Source organism: Strix aluco, chromosome 21 (genome assembly GCF_031877795.1).
Source record: "Strix aluco isolate bStrAlu1 chromosome 21, bStrAlu1.hap1, whole genome shotgun sequence".
NCBI classification, from domain to species: Eukaryota; Metazoa; Chordata; class Aves; order Strigiformes; family Strigidae; genus Strix; species Strix aluco.
The window spans coordinates 12248498-12268313 of record NC_133951.1 but is presented as its reverse complement, the minus strand read 5'-3'; the positions used below and the strand labels follow the sequence as shown (position 1 = coordinate 12268313).

Here is a 19816-nt window from a genome sequence, read left to right as displayed (position 1 = left end):
ACTGATGCATAAATATTCTGAACATACAAGGGTAATTTGATTTGATAAAATAAAAGTATGGCTCTTAATTTCTTCCCTTAAACAGAACACACATACACACACACATACCACAGTGCAGATAAAACTTCGGCAGCTGTTTTGCTTAGGATTCCCAGAAATGGTTATGTGCCTCTTGCAACTCTTCTCTTCAGACATTTTTATGGCAATCTCCGTATCACCGGCATTCCCATCACCAACGCCGGGTAACATTCCCCGTGCAATCTGAAAGCATTCAGCCCCGGCCGCTGCGCTTTCTTCTCTGCGATAAACATCGATTCCTTTCCTGTGCCCTTAAAGGTTATTATATTAACTGGGCTATTTTTGTTTAGTTCGTTCCTTAGCGCATCAGCTCTGCAACTAGTGCTTTCGCCTTAACTGGGACTGCAGGATCAGCAGAGGGAGCTGATATATTGTTTTCGGCAATTCCAATATAAATGGAAGCATAATTTTATTTACATGAGAAAGAGGGAAATAGCGATTCGTGTTCCAGTATGACCCAGACCAGCATGCTTTACTCAAACAAAATGCTGTTTGACTTAGCTTAATAAATTAAGGGTGAAAATCAGCTTCGCATCATGACAAATGCACAGCCTGATAGTTACCCTTTAAAGAAATGCAGGGATTAATTGCAGATAGTGATGATGGGGCTGGCTGTGCAATCCAGCACCACGTCTGTTTTCCAGCCTGTGAGCGCAGGGGCCGAGAGCTGCTCAAACCCCACCGCTCGCTCCGGCCACAACGGTGAAGGTGCTGAGAGCCGCTGCGCTTCCCACCCCAACAGCACATCTTGGTGTCAGCCTGGCCCCACGCGGAGCCTGTGTCCACTTGCAGCCCCTTGAACCCCCCCATCCACCCTGGAAAGTTGCTTTTTTTGGGTGGGGGGGGCAGGAAGCCGGCCCCTCTCGTCACACCAGTGCCCTGCCAGAGCCGCAGTGGGAGCCGGGGCTCGCGCCTTTGATGTGGGCTGGACGGGATGTGGATGTGTCTGCGCTCGCCAGCCACGCTAGCCTAAGCACAGAAAGAAAACCCAACGGCAGAAGGACTGACAATTATTTCTGTAGAGCAGCTTGAGCATTCCTGAGCATTCCGTAATGTACAATAAGCTGTTACGGTAAAATGAGCCTTAAAAACCTTCCATATGAACAGCAAAAGCAGTACGAAGCGTGTCCCCAACAACTGGTAGTACTTCCACTGGGTAAATACAGGTAGACTGACAGCACATTACTTTTAAATCTCATTTATTTATTTTTGTGTACATTTTTCTTAATTTGACTGACATACCATTGCTATAAAGATGCCCTGCTCTTTGAATATTTAATCCAAGACCACTAGTTCAAGTGTGGTTATGAAAAGTCACGGCAAACATATGACTGGAAAGAGGTGGTTGGTTTTGACTTCCAGGCAGTTGTTTGAAGCATTTCATAGATGCACACAATATTCAGCAGAACACACGCACACACAGTGCTGAGTTTAACACACACACACACACACACACGCACACACACATGCACACACACACACATCTGGAAAACGGTTACAGTGGTTGAAGTTTCAAAAAGGTGTACTGACCCCTTCTCTCAGCAGCAGTGAAAAACCTTTGGATATCCTGAGAAATAAAATCAAAGCGTAATAAAGAAGATTAACTTATTCCATCAGCAAGGTTTGGGTTTTTGTTTCAAGTTAAATATATTCTCCCAATCTGATTTTTTTTTAAATGAAGAGGGTGGAGGGAAAGGATCTGGGGCAGTCGGGGTTAAAGAATACCAGTTCAATTGTTCCACCAATATCCTTAATCCAGTACAACACGGATCCTAAAAGCATCTCATTAAAACAACAACAACATTAAATAAAAGCCGATCTAACGTTACGCACATGGTCCTACTGTCAGTCTCCTACTACTTATCATCTTTATAGTATGAGGAGCGGCCTTGAGATGAATGAAGACAACACAGGTTAAGTGTTTCAGAGGGAGCAGATGTGAAGCCGTACGGGTGACAGCCAGGCAAACACACAAGTCCTCCGGAGCGCAGGGAGGACCCTGTGAACTTCGCAATATCTGGCTGATGAAATCTCACCTGGCTGCAGACACGGATAGGAGCTCGGAGCGATGGTTCATCATGGCACGGGGCGGCACTGCCTCCTGGCCACTGGCTCTGCCCTGCCACAAACCCTGGGCAAAGCCCAACGGGACCTTAACCTGCACTGGCAAGAATCTGGGTGTCATCTCACAAGGATGACAGCACCTCATTTCTTTTAAATATACCACTAGTACGCACTCACAAGACTGGCCAAGGCAGGGAGAGTCTTTCCCAAAGTCTGCTATCTCTGGACCAATCCACCCTCCCCCAAAGCTATGATTCGGGGTCTTGCGTTAGGATGTGGGCAGCTTCGATTCTCACGAGGACGGAGTTTCCTCAACAAAGCTCAAAATCGAAAATCGCTCATATTTCATTGTCCTGCCTTTTTGGTTCCTCCCACTGGTGTGAACACCAGTGCTTTTGCTGATGAGCCGCAGAGCCTGTGCTCCTGCGTGCTGCCCTGTGCCACGCGCTCCCTCGCTGCGAGAGGGGTTGTGTGAGGTTACGGGCTGCTAAGTAGCAACGAGCACTGCAGAGGAAATGGGCCAGCAAAGACTTAGACAACAAAAACAAACATGAAGCAATTAAAAGAAGGATGGGAGATGTGGTCTGATGTACTTTTGCCAAGAAATAAATATTTTACATTGCCTTTTTTAAAAACACTTGCATTGTGTTTTTTAAATCTCCAAAATGGTAGACTTACTCACTCCGCCCACCCAAGCACAACATGTGCGCGCACACACACACTCATACACACGCTCTAATGCACATGCGTTTCCAGCTTTGTAGAGCTACTGGATTTACTTTGAGACAAGTTTCTTGTGCATTTTGACAATTTACTTTGAGACAAGTTATTTGCAAGAAGGCAAAGTTCATGCACGGCTTTGACAGCTCCACTTTCTCATAAATGTTTTTTGAAAAGCAGAAAGCAAATGAGGGCCAAAGCTCCATTTAAAGTTCACCTCAGATGCCTGAAAAGCATTTATACCCACATCCTTCTGAGGTCCCTGCTTTATGAACTTCTAATGAATTCCACATTCTGCTACCCAACATTTCTTATACATAGGGGGAAGAAAAAACAAACCAGAAAACCAATGCAAGCTGTTTGAAAACAGATGCACCACAGCATTCTTTATCAGGAAGGCTGGGGAGACTTCTGATGCAGTAGAGCAGCAAGGCACCTTTGCAAAGAGGAGAAAGGTTATAAAAAGAACAAAAAGCTGATGCTTTTGAGCCCCCAGTCCTGCTTGTCTCACACAGGTCATGCTATGGGATTTCAGCTCAACATCTCTTAAGAGCAAGAAGCAGCCGTTCATTAGTTGCTGCATCATTTCTGTAGGACTCGTGTCCCCCATACCCGGAGCAGACATTTGGCCAGAGGGTGCCTGGGTGGCCCTCAGGCCTGCTTCGAAGCAATCCTGGCAACCCCGAGTCTCACCGGCTCGAGGGCTAAAGGAAAACTCCATGCAAATATGATACAGAAAAGCCTGGCATGAGACTTGGACAAACCAAGTTCATCAGAAACCAGATTTTATTTTTCAGGTGGAAAATCATTGTTTTCTCAGAATTCCAGTGCACTTTTGGTTAATGATGTTGTGACACAGAGCATTTCTACCAGTTAAACTGAACCCTGATGCTAGTCAAACCCCTCTGGAAGGAACAATTACAACCCAACTGGTGCATTTTTTCCTATTAAAACCAAGAATGAGTAGGTTTATTCAGAAGCCTCCAAGATGTTTGAAGAAAAATTGAAAAATGCAGTTTTTTAAAAAAAGATTCCTTATCCCCATCCCTAATTTTAGAGCAAACCAGGTCACTAAAAGAAAATCTAACTTGCTATAAAAATAATTTAAAATAATAATTAGTCATCTACTGCCATTCGCCATCCCAGCTGTTAGGAGATACTACAGTGATTCCATATGGCTGGAGGGCAGGCTGGGAGATAACTTAGCACATCTTGGATAGTACCAGAAATGGATAAATAATAAATAATAAGAACATGAGAAGGAATAATCAGCCTTCCACATGTAATGAAAAGCAGAGATTTTCACAGTTATAAAACAAATGATGTTACTGTAAAAAAAAAATCCTAAAAGTAAAGTAAAATAAGGACTTGCATTACAGCAGGTTGGAAAGCCTTCTCTTTTCTAACACGTTCAAAACAGGTGCTTTGCCTGCGCCCTCTTCAATACCAGCAGACCACTGGGAAGTGGTTGCTTTTCCATTGTGCTCATATCTTTTTTTGTTTTTCCTAGCTGGAAGTATGTAGAAATATCCTTGTTACAGATTTACCACCATCTCAAGAAAAAGCAGATTTCACACCTTAAGACAGAAACTCTAGAAATTTCATATATTTTGATGCTAAACATGGACCTTTGCCAATAAAACTGTAATTCCTTAAATTGAAGATTTTGGACATTTTTAGACAGTTGGTTTTTTTTCTATGAGAAATGACAAGTTTTACTCCAACACATTTCCAGTTTGCAATGAACTACATTTAGCAGCTTCCCCCCAATGTACTGCTATTAAAAAATAAATGCAAAATTCCAACTATTTTGTATGTTGTGACTATTTCCAGCAGCCCCGCTGGCACAGTGACAGCTGTCACCAAGCACAAGCCACTCGATTCACAATTACGGAGGAAAAACGGTGGCAGAGCTCTGGAAATTCACTTCATACCTAGATTATATAGGAAATGTTTGGAGCCAAATCCTGGTTTTGGCGATACCGTATTCTGAACCAGGCTTTTTTTCTGCCTGTAGAGCCCCAATCTGCCAGAAGCCCACCAAATGGCACGGTCCATGCTGTGAGAGATTTATGCATGACTCATGACTAAATCCAGGCTGAATGTGGACGGAGAGCTCTGCAGCTGCACCTGTACATGTGAAAATTTGATCCTGACTTAACAGCTATGACAGAGACTGTAATTTATCTTTAAACACACCTTTTTGGCTCTTACGAGGCACTTAATCTACATCTCTTCACTCTGGCTGCGTAAATCAAGGACACCTGGCCCTTGCTGACTTTTCACAGTATCTGTCCTCAAAATCAACATGTAGTTGAGCTGAGAAATACCAAAGGCGTTCAGATATTGTTCCTGGACGCTCTGAGATGGCTGGATGTTCTTTACTAGAGGGAAAAAAACCAAGACGTGGCAGGCCCTGATACTTCCATCACACAACCCCTGGGGAAACTGTATCTACCCATGTTTTTGGAGGCCATGGGCATGCTTGCTGCCAGACTGCTCCTTCCAGTCATCAGACACTGGCCACCTTTACTGTAGCACTTATCTCCATCCCCCTTCTGGCGCAGTTTGGTGCGTACCCCTGTGTGACAGGTCATGGTGTTTTGGAAAGTCCATGGTCTGATCTCTTATTTTCTCAGAAAGAATAATTATCTGGGGCAAAACCAGGCTGAATCAGGATAAATCCTGAGCTGGCCTGAATTATTCCTGTAAGAGAAACCAAAGAGAAACTCTCCTGATCAGTTCAGTAATACTTGGGGTGTGTCTACTCTTTATTTAAAAATTACACTGTTCTGAGTTTCCTGGATTTAGCTAGGCCCAAAAGCAAAAGTAACATCAAAATACCCTGAAACACACTTCTAGGAAGGGTTTTCAGGTCTGGCTAAAACCACATAGCTTTGGAAATTGCCAAAAGATGTCTGATCTTTGCAGATTTCTATCTCTATTTCCAGAGCGTTTAAGATGCTTCCAAGCTTTTCCCAGCCTATCCTCGTGGCACCTCGCAGCCGCTGGACTTTTGCCCCATCATTTAGAGAAAATCAAGAGCCTTTCGAGGAAGGAAACACAGCCCGTCCTGCAGCCTGGCTGCCGGCAAGGGCGAGTTGCCTTGGAGCAAGGCTGATGCAACTCCAGAGCTGCTCCACTTCCAGAAAGGGATTTTTAATGCAACGGCAGCAAAGCATGAAAGAAGAAGCTCTCGCTTCAGCTAGATACCTGCAGGGTAGCAAGCCTCTGCCCGCAGTTTCCCGTCAGGCAGGCACTGGATAACAAACAGGCAGCTCCGTCCTCTCCCAAAGCGCTCTGCGGAGAGCTCGCTGGAGGCCCCTTTCCCTTGCCTTCACCCTGACCAACCGCCTAGAAAAAAGGCTGCTAGTAAAATCCCAGACAGTAAAATAGAAAACGTAAAGGTGACTGAGACATAAGGTGTCGATGGAGGCGAAGAGCTTTCTAGCAACCCAGGAGTGCACTAAAGGAAGCCGTGTAATAAACGTCATGCAGCCAAAATTGTTCCCAGTGGAACGGCACTACCGGCTGCATAGGCCCCTGAAGAATTCATTTATCCCTGTGGCCTGTAAATTAGATACTTCCACCATTAGGCTAGTTAGAGACCACCTTAAAATGTTTACCTTCCTTTTTCTCAGCTACAGAGGCCTCTCCCATGCTCTCCCCATCGTTTAAGTCAGACCTCTGCATCTCACTGATGAGCTCGGCCCGGGAAGCAGCAATGCACGAGGCCACGCAGCAGGCAACAAGCATCAGCTCGCCTGCAGTTTTTCCCTGTGGGTGTCTTTTGGGTTTTAGATTTTGTTTCTCTTGCTGGAAGTGGGGATGCAGTGGCAATCTGGGACTTGTCAGCAAACCCATTACCTACAAATCTGGGCCTGAAGGAGTACATGGCAAGAGAACGGGGAGACAGGCTGCTCTAGCCAGGCTATATATCCCTGTCTTTCTGCTCCAGCCTTCCCCATCAACTCCAGACTTCCTTGGCAGAGTGGACTGACACCAGCTGCCTGTCAGAGGACTCATTTTGTCCCTGTGCCATTAAAACCACCCTTACAGTTTACTACACTCTCTTTAGAGTCCTCTTCATTTATACAGCCTGTGAACCTTTGTGTCCAGACCACTGGCACCACCACCTCCTACCTGTGGATATACCCATCTGCAAACACATAAAAGCTGAGGTTCACCTGAGCTTTTTCTGGCCCTCTTTATTAACAAAATCAACTGCTTTTATGGTGTGGGGTTACATGAAGGAGCAGCGTCCTTTCAACCTGCAACACAGCTGCCTACTGCACAGAAAGCATCTCTTCCAGCCACGTCCAGGAGAGCGAATCTCGCTGCACTGCAGAGCTCTGGTCTGCCAGAGCGCACGTCAAATTTCATATTATCCATCTGCTCCAGTAAAGGCTGAGCTGAAATATTAATTAGGAGATCTGATCCCTTCTCACCAGAAACAATCTGGATTTTATAGCTCAGCCAGAGGCCAGCGAAGCAGACAAAGCTCTGTGATACATCCTTTGCTGCTGGTTAACGGCTTTCAAGGAAACAACCAACTTGGGGGGAGGACACAGACTGTAAAACATGTGGACATCTGGTCCGTTTTGTCCACCCTTCATCTCCCCCACGCTCAACCCCCACCTCCATAGTGCATGTTCAGAACAGAGAGAGACGACTCCTCTAACATAAACAGCTATAATATGGCAATAAAGATTAATGAGTAAAACTTGCCATTTTATGTATAATCCGTGGGGATTTACAATCATTAATCTTTATTAGTGTGTAATAACTGTTTAGACATTAAGGACAGATTCTCAGCTGGACAAAACTGGCCTTATTCCAGCCAAGCCAATGGAGCGATGCCAGTTTACACCCTGCATGACCCTAGCTCTAAATGAGACCCATCCCCATCTGTAGGAATCGTATCACTAGCAGTATTTCCCCAACAGCAGGGGCAGACCAGTGAAGGCAACTATTTGTCTTTTTCTGTATCCGAAAAAGAGAGCTGCATGTGTCCAGGAAGCTCAACAATAGACATGTCAATAAACATGAGGAAATTCAATGAAAAAGCAACAGCAACAAAAGGAACCCCAAGGAGCAGGGAAGTGGATGATTTTTGAGGCAAGACTATAAGATCTGGTTTGGCAGGAGCGTAACTAAGAGGGATGTAGCAATCTTTGGCATGTGGAAGAGTGAAAGCACCAAGACAGGCTCCCAGAGTTCCTCTAAGAGGAACAAGATGGAAGAGAGAAAAAAAAGAGCATCTTGGCTGGATTTTCCAAGAGAGGAGTTTGGGTTTTGTTTTTAATAAAAAGGAGGTCTATTAAACAAGGGAGCTGGTGGAAACCTTGTCTGAACTACATCAGACCAGCCACTAAAGCAATGCTGCATTGACCGAGCAGGATTTCCTCTTCCAAAATGTCTAGGAAAGAAGGGAAGTGTTCAGGTACATACTTAGCTTGCAGCAAGCACAGAGAAATCCCAGCTCAGGCTGGGCATGCCAGTGTCTCTACCCTCAGCACCAGGCACTGCTCCGCTGCATGGGCAAAGGCCTGGCAGCCCCCTCCCACCAAGACAAGGCGCAGCTAGCCCTGACCCACCACGCACACGGCCACAGTCCTCTACACCCGCTGAAGAACTGGGAGCTCAACTGCCTATCTTTTCTTAGAGCTTTTGCTGAGTAGTGACCCACCAGCTGCCTCCTCCATCACACAGGGGAGGCCAGCTACCTCCAGAAATGGTGTTCCCACCTCTTTAACGAGGTAGAAATGCCTCCTTCCTCATCAGTAAACATGACAAAAGTCAGGAAAAATGCAGAAATACAGTACATAGATACCTGTGTGAAGTTTTGTACACCTGGAAAAACTCCAGCAAAGATGGACATTTCACCCACTGCAGCAGCACGAACCTGACATTCCAAAACAGTAACCAGCAAATGCCCTCCAACTCCTCTTTCAGGTTTAAGGGACCAGGGGACTCTTGGGGACCCAGAAAAGAGCTTTCCTGTCAGTGACACTTCAAGAGCTCTAGCGATGGCAAGGCCTCAAGTGTCCAGGAGGTTGCAGGAACATCAAGAGCTGCACGGTGGAGGAAAAAAGAGAATGAACATCATGCCCCAGTGGTCCCCTGCTGCCTGCCACAGGATTGGGCTGTGCATCTTTCACGCAGCCCAATAACCACTGCCTGTGGCAGAGCGGAGGGGCCCTCCCTGCTTTGCAAATGGCTAACTGTGCTGGAATTAATTCACGCAGCTGGTCCAGGTCACAGCTCAGTGCTGAGCTCTGAGCAGCTTTTCTCTCCTCTCTGCTCCCTGGTGTGGCTTTGGTTTGTTTCAGGTTTATGGCATGAGACCTGCTTCTTCTGCAGTTTAAAAATCCCAGTTCAAGACAATCTAACACATTGCCCACAGTCCCGTGCTGTCTGAAAACAAAAAGCTTTTTGAAGAAGCTTTAAGCCTCAACACATTGGCTGTTCAGGGGGCATGGTTGTTGGGAAAGGCTTAATGCCCCTGAAATCATGCCTGTCCTAGGCAACCCTGTGTTCATGTTAGAGCCAAGCAAAGTTCTGAGCACTGACCAAAGGCTTTTCATCTTCACAGAGATTTCAATCAAACGAAATAGAAAAGAGTCTGATTTTCATCTTGTAGCCCAGCATGTTTTCAGAGCTTTTAAGCACACAGGAGTCCCTGGCCCTCCTCCCTGCACTGAGGCCACCAGCTCAGGCTTCTCTCTAAGAAAATCCTGGGTCAGGCCAACCTTTGCGTCCACATGTGCCACAAGGGATGCAGAGACAGACAGACAGCTTCTGCACTTCTCTCCTGCTGTACGTACCTTCCTCAGTGGTGATCACTCGGATCACTCTTTTCATTCACACTGGTCATACGGATTCACACTTACTCTGGGCTGACACAAATGACTTTTAAAGGAACAAAGTCATGGAGAATCAGGAGGGAAGTGAAGTGATTTGTTGCATGTCCTATTGTAATGTCATTAAAACAAAGGGATCAGACGGCCCAAGCACTGCAAGAGCAAAAAGCATAAAAGAAAGCACTCAGCATGCAGTGTCGAGGCATGTAGGAATCATTTTAGAGGGTTACTAGCTGCAGACAACACTGACATTAATTTTCTATTGGAAAACGCTGGTGACATTAATATCTGCTATTAATACTGAACTTTGACAGTATCTCATAAATTCAACCTGTCAATTACAATGGCACTGAAATAAAGGTGCTCTGAGGTCAAGGAGATGCGGTGTCCAAATGAGACTTATATTCCAGGAGAAAAGCGGCAAAAACAGTCTTTAACAAAAGCATCAGATCCATATGTAGGAAAACCAAGTGGTTTTAAATGTCATGTTTTTCAAAGCGAGAATTGATGCTGGAACCAACTCTATAAACTGGCTGGCTGGACTTTTAGCTGCAGCTGAGGACAATCAATCAAACCAGCTCTGTGACTCTGAGAAAGTGAGAGAGAGAAAACACACACATACACACACACACACACTGTGGAATATGAGAGGGCAGATTATGAGCCATGCGAGGCCTCTTAAAATTACACTGCGAAGTAAAACATCCTTGTGTTTCATCCGCAACAAAATGTAACCTGAAAGGTTCCCCTCAATACAAAGCAGAATATGGAGCTTATCGTCACCGAGGGCCAGGCAGGCTCATGAAACGCGGCTGAGGAAGGGGAACCTCTTCCCCAAAGTCTGCACAACCCGTGAGCCCTTCGCAGCAAGGAAACCCCTGCTCCCCGATTCCTGTGAGCCCTCCTCAAGCCACCCTGCTCTGCAGCTGAGGGGCACAAGGATCGATAAATCCCCACGAGCAATGCTCCTCTACCTCCTTCGGTGCTGGCCCCAGGGCAGAGCTGAACAATTTTAGGGTTCACAGCCACCTCTGCGGGCACTGCCAGCCACGGCTGTGGCAGTGACAGTGGCAGCCCAGGCACTGGTGGTGTCTATGGGCACCTCTTCAAACTGGTCGGCGTGTCACTAGCACAAGAGGTACCACCATTTGGGAACCCCTGCTCTAAATACTGCCCTCCCCAGCAGCCCTTCCGAGGGATCGCGTCCCCAACAGCTGCTCACACTAGGCCAGAAGCACAACCTGCACCAACAGAGATGAGCCACTAAACTGGGAGAGAAAGGGCTGGATCCCAGGCTGAATCACATCCCACGCAACTTCACTATGGCAGAGCAAGGCACGCTGCCAGCTGGGATTGGACTCCGAGAGTCTGCGCCGAAGCAATGGATGAGGAAGGGGAGTGTGTGGAAGGGCACGAGCCACGCGTGCACGCTCCGGCGCAGCTGCACGCAGAGGCACTCCCCTTCGCAGGGCCGGGGGAAGGAACCATGGGCAAAGGCAAAGGACCTCATAGCTGGGCAAGGCAGCTATGCGGGTCTGGCTCAGTCAAACCAGCGTCAATCTGGAGCCGGTGGCCTTGCTCCAGACTCAGCAACACCTTGCAGTGCACGGTCCCCCCTTTCTCTAGACAGCAGCCGTGTTACCTAAAAGCAGCGTGATCTGTCATCTATCCCTCCCATCCCGGCACTCCCCGTGCTCCTGCCCTTGGCTAGCAGCTTTTCTCTGAGGACCTGGCCAACAGCAACGAGCTCCTGGTAGGGGTGGGCTGTGGTTTCCCTGCGTGGTTTCCCAGGCTGCAGCTCTCGTGGGGGACACCTGCAGCCCATGCCGGAGCCCAGCACTCCTGGCTGCCTTCAGCATCCCGACCAGAGCTGGACACAGCCCAAACCGCAGGCCGGCACGGGCTCCAGGGGAGCTCGCTAGCACTCCCAAGGTCTGTGGGCAAGCACAGAGGGATCGCTGCCGATGCAGTGCCGACAGCCCTGGAAACTCGCGCTGAGATAGCCCATTTTTCACAGATGTTGTGCTATGCATACTGTCACCCTTTCTCATCTGGAGAAGGAGAGAGGAACTCCCTTTTAGGCCCAAAGCAGCTCATCCCCAGCCCAAGGCAGCCCCAGGCACTGCAACGCTGCTGGGCTCGCGGGCAGGTGGGGACTGACCACTGCAGCCTCCTCCTGATCTTTGTGCAACTTTATCCGACAATCTACTTCCCTCTGGGGCTTTCGTCCCAGACACTATCCCAGCAATATCTTCCCACTCCAGACCCATCTGACATAGCAGAGTAAGTTGGTGGGATGTAGGGCAGGGGCTGTCCCCGGGCAGGTGGCTGGCAGTGCACTGCAGGCGGCAGGCTGGCCGGGATGCGCCGGCCAGGCTCGGAGCGTGGTGTCCGGAGAAGAGGCGACCTCGCGGGACGCTGGGGCCTCCCTCCCTTACAGTGATGCTGCCTCGCACGCTGCAAAAGCAGCTCGAGTAGCTGAGCTGAGATCCTTGTTTATAAATTCTTTTAACGATGCACATTAAATATTTTCCACAACACAGACACTTCTTCTCTTCTTTCTCTTTACCTTTGACACCTTTACCCCAGCAAAGCCCTACAACTATTGCTTGCTGTGGCTTCATTTAGCATCATCATCGTCACCACGCATTCATCCTCATATAAAACAGAAATCTATTCCATCAAGCACTTAACATAAATATTAAAATAATGGAAGGGACAAAATATAAATCTACATACAACTTCATGACTACCATAGCACCTATTACCATGACAAAGCAAATTCTGGTTCAGGGGGAAGGGAAGGGGGATAAGGAGAAAGTTAGGAAGGGGGACTTTGACTGTCATTAAATATGTAAAAATCACTCTTTTAAATTTTTTTTTGTTTTGCTTCTGTTTTAAGGTTACCAACCTTATTAAAATTCATTTCACTAACCAGCTCGTTCTATGTCACTATGGATACCAAAAAACCCTTTTAAAAACTTCGGCGAGGCGGGGGTTTCCCAGAATAAAAACAAAACAAAACAAAACACGGCGACTTTCTGTTGGTGCTTTCATGACAAGTCCTGCCACGCGCCCCTCCCCTGCACCCACCAGTCCACAGAAGGGCAATTCATTTACAAGTCCAGTTCTCAGTCTCCCAGGATGAGTTTGACAAAAGAGGCGACGTCTGTCTCTTTGGATTCGTGCAGGGTGAAGAAAGGATGTTGCTGGGAAAGAAAAGAAAGAAAAAATAGAAAAATTTATTATTCATGACGCCGAGGACCAAACTTACAATCTTTTCAGACAGTCTTCAAGACTTCAGTGAAAAAGATTTTGTCACTAGCATCACAATATTGGGCCTTCCACGTTTTGCAGCTGAGTCAAGCCATGGAGCCCGAGGGCCACTTCATGAAGGCTACAGATTTGTGCTCCCCCCTTGGATTCCCTCTAAACCCTGCCCTGGCTGGGACGGCTGAGCTGGGCTGCTCTCAAACCAAGGGAAAGTTTTAAAAAACACCACCTCCATCTCTAGCACGCCGTGCCCTCTGGCACACGCTGGCTCGCAGCTCTGCGGTGCCCCGGGAGGAGACGTGCTCCTCCTGAGACGGTGGTTACCCACCCCACCGCGCACCAGCTCCAACGGGAGCAAGGAAAACCTTGCAGGAAGGCTGACTGCAGCGGGTTTTCCCTCAGCTTCCTGCTCTATCTGTGTATTTACCCTCTGGTGACTTTTGAGTCTCATTTCTTCCCTGCAATTGCTCATACTCGCAGCAGGAGATGGCTACTTTACCCCTAACCACCGCAAAGAGGAAAGCCATCCCGGCTGGAAAGCCATCCGCAGCTGTATGTTTAACTACTTAATCGTGACCAACATGGGAAGACATCCTGCCAGAAAATCTTGCCTACATTTCAGCACAAACGGAAAAATATGTGTAAGGAGAAAAAAACACAACTAAATGCCCCCCGACAGCAACAGCAAAGCCCCTCTCCACTAGCACCAGTGATTCAATTTGCTACCGGGGGCTGCAACACATAGCTGAGATCAGCCAACTTCCAACTGAAATCACCAAAACACTGTTTGACACCCACTGTCTCAGCAAGTAATTGTATTTATTTGTATGGAGGGTGTCAGTGAGAACCAGAAGGCAGCCAGGGCCCTGCAGGGCTCACAGGTGACCTCCACTCTGTGGAAAATGCTGTTGTGCTTCCCAGACGCAAGCTGGGGGAGCTCGGTTTGATTCCTGACCCTCTCATTTCAAGACAGATTTTTGAAGACAATTTGGGGTTTCCAGGGTTTCTCAAAGCTGACCTTCACCTCAGTCCCTGAGCGTTGGCTATTTCAATGATCATTTATGGCAGTGGCCAAGTGGAGGGAGAAGAAGAGCAAAGAAAAGAGACTTTCCAAGGTGGGCTTGAGCAGCAAGTTACCCAGTGAATAAAAAGAGGCAGCTCTGAGCACCAGGGAAGCGGCCCAAAGACACACCAGCAAGGAAAAGGAAGCTCAATTATGTGGGAAACAGAGCTGAAATGGGTTGAGGCAAGGATCCAGACATAATTTAAGGTCTCCCTGGGTCAGACAGTCACGGGAATCGAAGTGTCCTGAATAACTCTCAGACAGAGGGCCCAAATGGCCTGCTGTGTTATTATCCCAGCACGATGCCACTGCTTTCACATCCCAGCTAAGTCGCACCCAAAGCAGAGCTACCGCAGCCTGGAAGCACCCGCAAGCGTGACATGGGTGGCAGCGGTGGCCTCCAGCCCCATCTCACAGTGAACCCAACCCCTTTGCAACGTCTGAGTCTGGTTATAGCAAAAAACACCCCATGCCAGGTGGGATGTGCTCCATGCAATGCACAGACCACCAGTCCTGCAGTAGTTTCATGCTCCACTTCACCTGGGGAAGTGGGTTTTAAAATGAAATTAAGCATCCGTATCAGTTTTCCTGATGCTCAAGATAGCACAGAGTCATATTTTCCATGAGAAACCTCAATTCCACAGGAAAGCAAGGGAGCAGTCTTGGTCTAAATGACAAGTCCAATCCAGTACCGCAACTTAATGCCATAAGAGAGAGAGGAGGGAGAAAAAAACCCCAACAAAACAGCAACCCTCAACCACAGGACCTCACAACATTCATGTCAGCCATAAAATACCACAGCATTGAGATACTCTGGAGAGGTGATCCAAGAACCTAATTCAATAGAAATGCGCTCACTTGCCAATGGGTATTAATGCTGCAACAGACGGAGCTGCTCCGGTGAACCTTTTTGATAAAAGGCCATTTGGCAAACTTCAGAAATTCGCTTAAAATATATATGTATTTATTCAATAATAATAAAAAAAAAAAAAAAAGGAAAAAAAAAAAGCCATAAACCTCAGGCCTCCCTTTGTTTGAAACCAGTATTTGGGCAAACTGTGTGTAAATCAGATCTATATATAGTCTAATTCCATTACAGGGCCCAGCAAGAAATGCCACAGGAATTATTCATTGCTTACAATTCACGTTCAAAAGGTACATGGATTTTCAGCATGTCCTGCAGCTAGAGAGCACCCTAAACCCCGGCACCTTCACACCCCAGAGGTCCCAACACCTCCGAGCAGACTGCGTGAGGTAGCAGTGAGGCTGACCCCCTGCATGGCATAACCCGTGTCCTACAAGTTATGGGGCGGGAGACACCAATGCCTGAGGAAATTCTGCAGCTGTTCCCACCCTTAACCCAGAAGATCTTGTCAGTGGCACCGGGCAGGGGTGGGCATGTAGGGACAGGCAAGCATTTGGGTCAGGATCTTCAGAAATAACAAAGTTAGGCACCTTCCTGCCTTTAGCAAACTGAATCAGGTGAGAGTGAAAAAGGGACTAGATGCTTATGGGTGCTTATGCTGTTAGGAGCAGCAGGATCAATACCAGAAAGTCAGGAGAGACAGAGGCCATGAAGCTGTGGAGCCCTAGCAGAAAAATCTCACCACAGACCCTGCTCTTGCCAGCTCCAGCCCAGAGCTCTGGCTGAGCATACACCAGTGTCTGCACCGCGGGGAGTTCATCAGCAGTTAAGTGCATCTGACCTCAAAGCCCTGCACTGCCTTGCATTTCCCCTGTCATAAGCCTTTATCAGCATTTTCTTCCTTAGTTACTCCTCTGTTCTAGACATGCTCACAGCAAACAGTCTCTAAGCAGCAGATGAAATTCAATAACCGGAATTATTAGTCACAGACTCATCTCTGTCCCTAACATCCAGGAACTACTCTGCCCAAAAAGCCCCCTCTCCAAGGCACCATGACAGCAAAGCCTAGCAGGCCACTCAGCTCCTGCAGCCCACGCGGAGCATCTGTGGTGCATCCATTTCACTTAGGTGTCTGAAGCCATCACACAAACCCAAGAAGAGGATTTTATCCTTGCTAACTGATTCTTCACAGCCTCATTCTTGTCCCTTAGCAAATTTGTTAACTGCTTTTACATATTTTTCTCCCTTGATCTGAGTGGAATAGCACCTGAACGACATTTCAAAGAGCATCTCTGATTCGCGGTCACCCTCCCAAGACCCTGAAGGGCCATGATTCTCACATCTGTTATGAAAATAGAGATGCCAAGTATCCCAAATCACCAGTCACAATGGGAAACCCTGTCCTCAGCATCTCATTGTAATCCATCTCAGCTCTGAACCAATACACTGCTCAATGCAGGCACACTCACCATAAGCTCTGGGTATGTTGGCCGTTCTTTGGAATTCTTCTTCAAGCTTTAATGAAAAAAAAAAGAGGAAAAAAATTTAAAGTTACACTCTGTACGCAAGGCCATAAAATTATACCATGACAAAAGCAAGGTTTCAAGTCCTGGTAGAGTAAGTTTAACTACTCATCCATACGTTGAGCAAACAGCTTAGGCCTTGAGGACACCTACAGCCAACACAGCCTGCATACAGGCCCCGCAGGGTACACAGTGCTGGGTACACACAAGTGCAGTGAGCTCAAGCTCAAACAAGAGATCCAGAGACACCATATCTACCAGTCAAGACATTGCTTGTTGCTGGGGGCCAGGTACAATTGGGTTTTTGTGTACAATCCAGTAGGCCAGCAACAAAGAGAATGGATACAGCCTCCAACCTCTGACTGGGAGTGGTGACCAAGTGGCTCCAAAGCACGTGTACAACTATTTGTTTACCACCATGCTGTTATCAGCAGGGACGGTTACATGGGACATCCTTTTTTTTTTCTCCTCTCCTACAACAGATGGCTCTGGAGGCTTGTAGCTGGAAGTTATTTTGGTTTCCCTCCAGCAGAAAATAGCTTTTAAAAGACAGGACGTAATCTCTACTCACTTCCTGACAGTGTATTTAGGGGAAAGACACTTGGAGCAACTTGAAAAGATCTTCACACACGTACACGTCGGTGGCGGGGAAAAGGTGTCACACTGAGCAAAACAAAAGTGAGAACCTCGGCAATGATAAGTCGCTCCTCTGCTGGGATTTGCCGGAGCCCAGAGGAAGCAGAGGACACACACTGAATAGATATTTCCTGCTTGCTGTGTGTAGTGGGCTCATGTTTAGTGTCATGTTGTGAATGAACAGAGGAACCTAGTAACGATACGTGCCAATATTGCCGAACTGAAGGTATGGGATGTGTCACATCCTCTGAGCTCAGAAGCAGCCCAAGCCGAGATGCTAAGGTGAATTTGAAGATTAGGTGTGTCCAGAAGCAGAATTTGGCTATAATCCTCTTAATTTAGACCCTCTACAAACAAAAACCTTGTTCCCAGGTTACTAATACCACGAAATCTGGTGACAAGTTACTGAAATCAATGTAAATCTTCAGGAATGAAGAGCCATATTTGGATCTGATCCTGACTCAGACATCCCAGGAACTTTTCTGCAGTGACCACAGGAGGTCATATTGCTAGCCCAGGCAGCAGATGGTGTGATTCTCTCTGCAACCTCTTGAGTTTGCGATAGGCCTAAATCAGGCCAGTCTCAATACACTGAGTTCATGTGACCTGGTTCGGTGGCAGAAAAAATTCTCAGGCTCCAACAACACAAAACTAGTGCAATCTGGAGCCAAAGCACACTTTTACGACTCCATGCCACTCCACTGGTGTTGAGGGATCTTCAGTGATCCTGGAGGATAGGATCTGCAAAGGGAGAACTGCTATGTGCTCCCCAAAGCATGAGCTTTCAAGGCACGAGTGCTGCTCAGCAGGGTCACTCTTCTCACTGCAACCATCATGAACAGCGGTGGGTATCTTACTCCTAAATCAGCCCACAGCTATAGCTGCAAGACACCATGCTTGCAAAAGCAAAATATTCAGTGGGGAACAACAGCCTGCCTGGCACAAACAGACAACTTTGCAATAACAAGTAGTGAGCCAGCAGCATGGGAGAAAGGCAGCTGGTCCAAAATCTCAGCGTGGGCCTTGCAAAAACGGTGGGCATTTTGTGAGAGGGTTTTTTCAAGCCAGCTCCCACCTCTGATAGACACAGAGCAGTGTGGGCACGGGCAGGTATTCCCCAATGCAGGTTGGTAGAGAGGCATGCAGCTGAATCACAGGGACCTCAAAAACATCTTTGAACAAGACTCCGAAGAATCTGAGTGTCGGTACTTAAAGTCCCTGGGCAGAAGTGGTTGATAATCCCCTTCCTGGGTCACAGCAGAGCCGGCCGGGCTCCAGGCCCTGATGCTGGCAGCTCGGGAACAGTCTCACATTTCTGTATTTGTCGATCTGCCGTCCTTTCTTGGCTACCACGCAAACCCACCATCCACCTGCCAACTTGGCAAGCTGCGGATGGCACTGCAGCGCCTGGAAAATAAAAACGCCTCCCAGGCGGTTTCCAGGGAAGCTGGAGGGAGAAGCAGTCAGGAGCCGCAGGGCCGCCGCCAGCTCTCTTTGAACCATACGATGAGGGCAGCTGTGAGTCTCCTCGGGTGCTGGGAGAGCCTGTGCTTTTATGCAGCTCTCGCAACCTCCAGACAGCGCGCATCTGCTCCAACCCTTTTCCTACGCCGCAGCCAAACTCTCCCGCTGCTTCCAGCTCTGAGTCCCACAGAAAGCAGCACAGCAGCCGGAGGGCCCCGGTAGCGGGACGGCCGCTGACAGGGGCCACGGCGGGGCACACTCTGCACCTCCCCTGCCCTCAGAGCTGTGTCCTCCCAGGAGTGGGAGGCAGGAGGACGCAGCCATTCTGCGCCCTGCTCCCCTTCCCTGCCCCACACCAGCCCCGGGGATGGGAAGGGCCCAGCGGACCTGCCTGCCCGCACCTGCCCGTGCTGCCGGCCCGGCCACAGACACCTCATGCTGTTGATGTGGGGGCAATCGGATTAAGAAAGTCTAAAGCCCTTCCTCCTGTGTGTCCCCTCAAAGCAACCAAGCCCATTCCTCGCCTCCTCAAGGCGGGGAGAACCCCCACAACCACCATCACCCGTGCTCTGGCAAAGGGTGCGTGTTGCCTGCACAGCACCAGGCCCCAGCCCAGCCCTCACGGATCAGTGACGCCATGATGGCCCATTCCTATACCCAGAGGGATGTTTTGTTCAAAAATCTGCATTCTACACCAGAGAGATGCCTGTGGGGACAGGGACGCAAGAGGCCACCGGCCTTTGCCCTCCTCAGCCCCCCCCCAGCATGGTGGAGGCGAGCACGGCTGGGATGAGCACAACCAGGGCGAGCAAGGCCGAGGGGGTATTTTTTACCATTGCGAGGTAAAATCGACGAACTCTGCCGAGAACTTCTCTGCCGGGAGCTGCGGCGACGGCTCCTCCACCACCTGCTTGAGCTGCTGGAAGGGCGTCCCCCAGGAGTCGTAGGGAAAGCGCAGGATGGCCAGCTCGATCTGGGGAGACAGAGCCCACGCCTCAGGCACCAGGGGCAGACACCCCACAGCTCGCCCTCCTGCCCCACAGATTTCAGATTCCTGTGTGCCCACCCAGGGGGGTGTTTTTTTAGGCCCCACACAAATACGCGGCATTTCCTCACCCCACCTGGTCACAACATTTTGCTTAACCTCCTCCAGAAAAAGGGAAAGGCCTGAGGAGACCCAGAAGCCTCCATATTCAGTCCTCCGTTACCCTCGTGTTTGATGTCGCTTGGGAAATGTTAGAAGTTAAAAAAACAACCCCACGTCGCA

General features: G+C 48.4%; 1 protein-coding gene across 1 annotated transcript in view; it reads right to left on the bottom strand.

The window, feature by feature from the left end:
• Nucleotides 1–1260: 1260 nt before the first annotated feature.
• The window catches only part of MAP2K6 (mitogen-activated protein kinase kinase 6), a 53986-nt gene continuing 35430 nt past the window's right edge, over nt 1261–19816 (bottom strand). The window contains exons 10-12 of the mRNA XM_074847021.1: nt 19383–19522; nt 16396–16441; nt 1261–12934 (exon numbers count right to left, since the gene is read on the bottom strand). Coding sequence (XP_074703122.1) covers nt 12857–12934; nt 16396–16441; nt 19383–19522 — 264 coding nt within the window. The 3' untranslated portion in view covers nt 1261–12856. The remainder of the gene's footprint in view (nt 12935–16395; nt 16442–19382; nt 19523–19816) is intronic.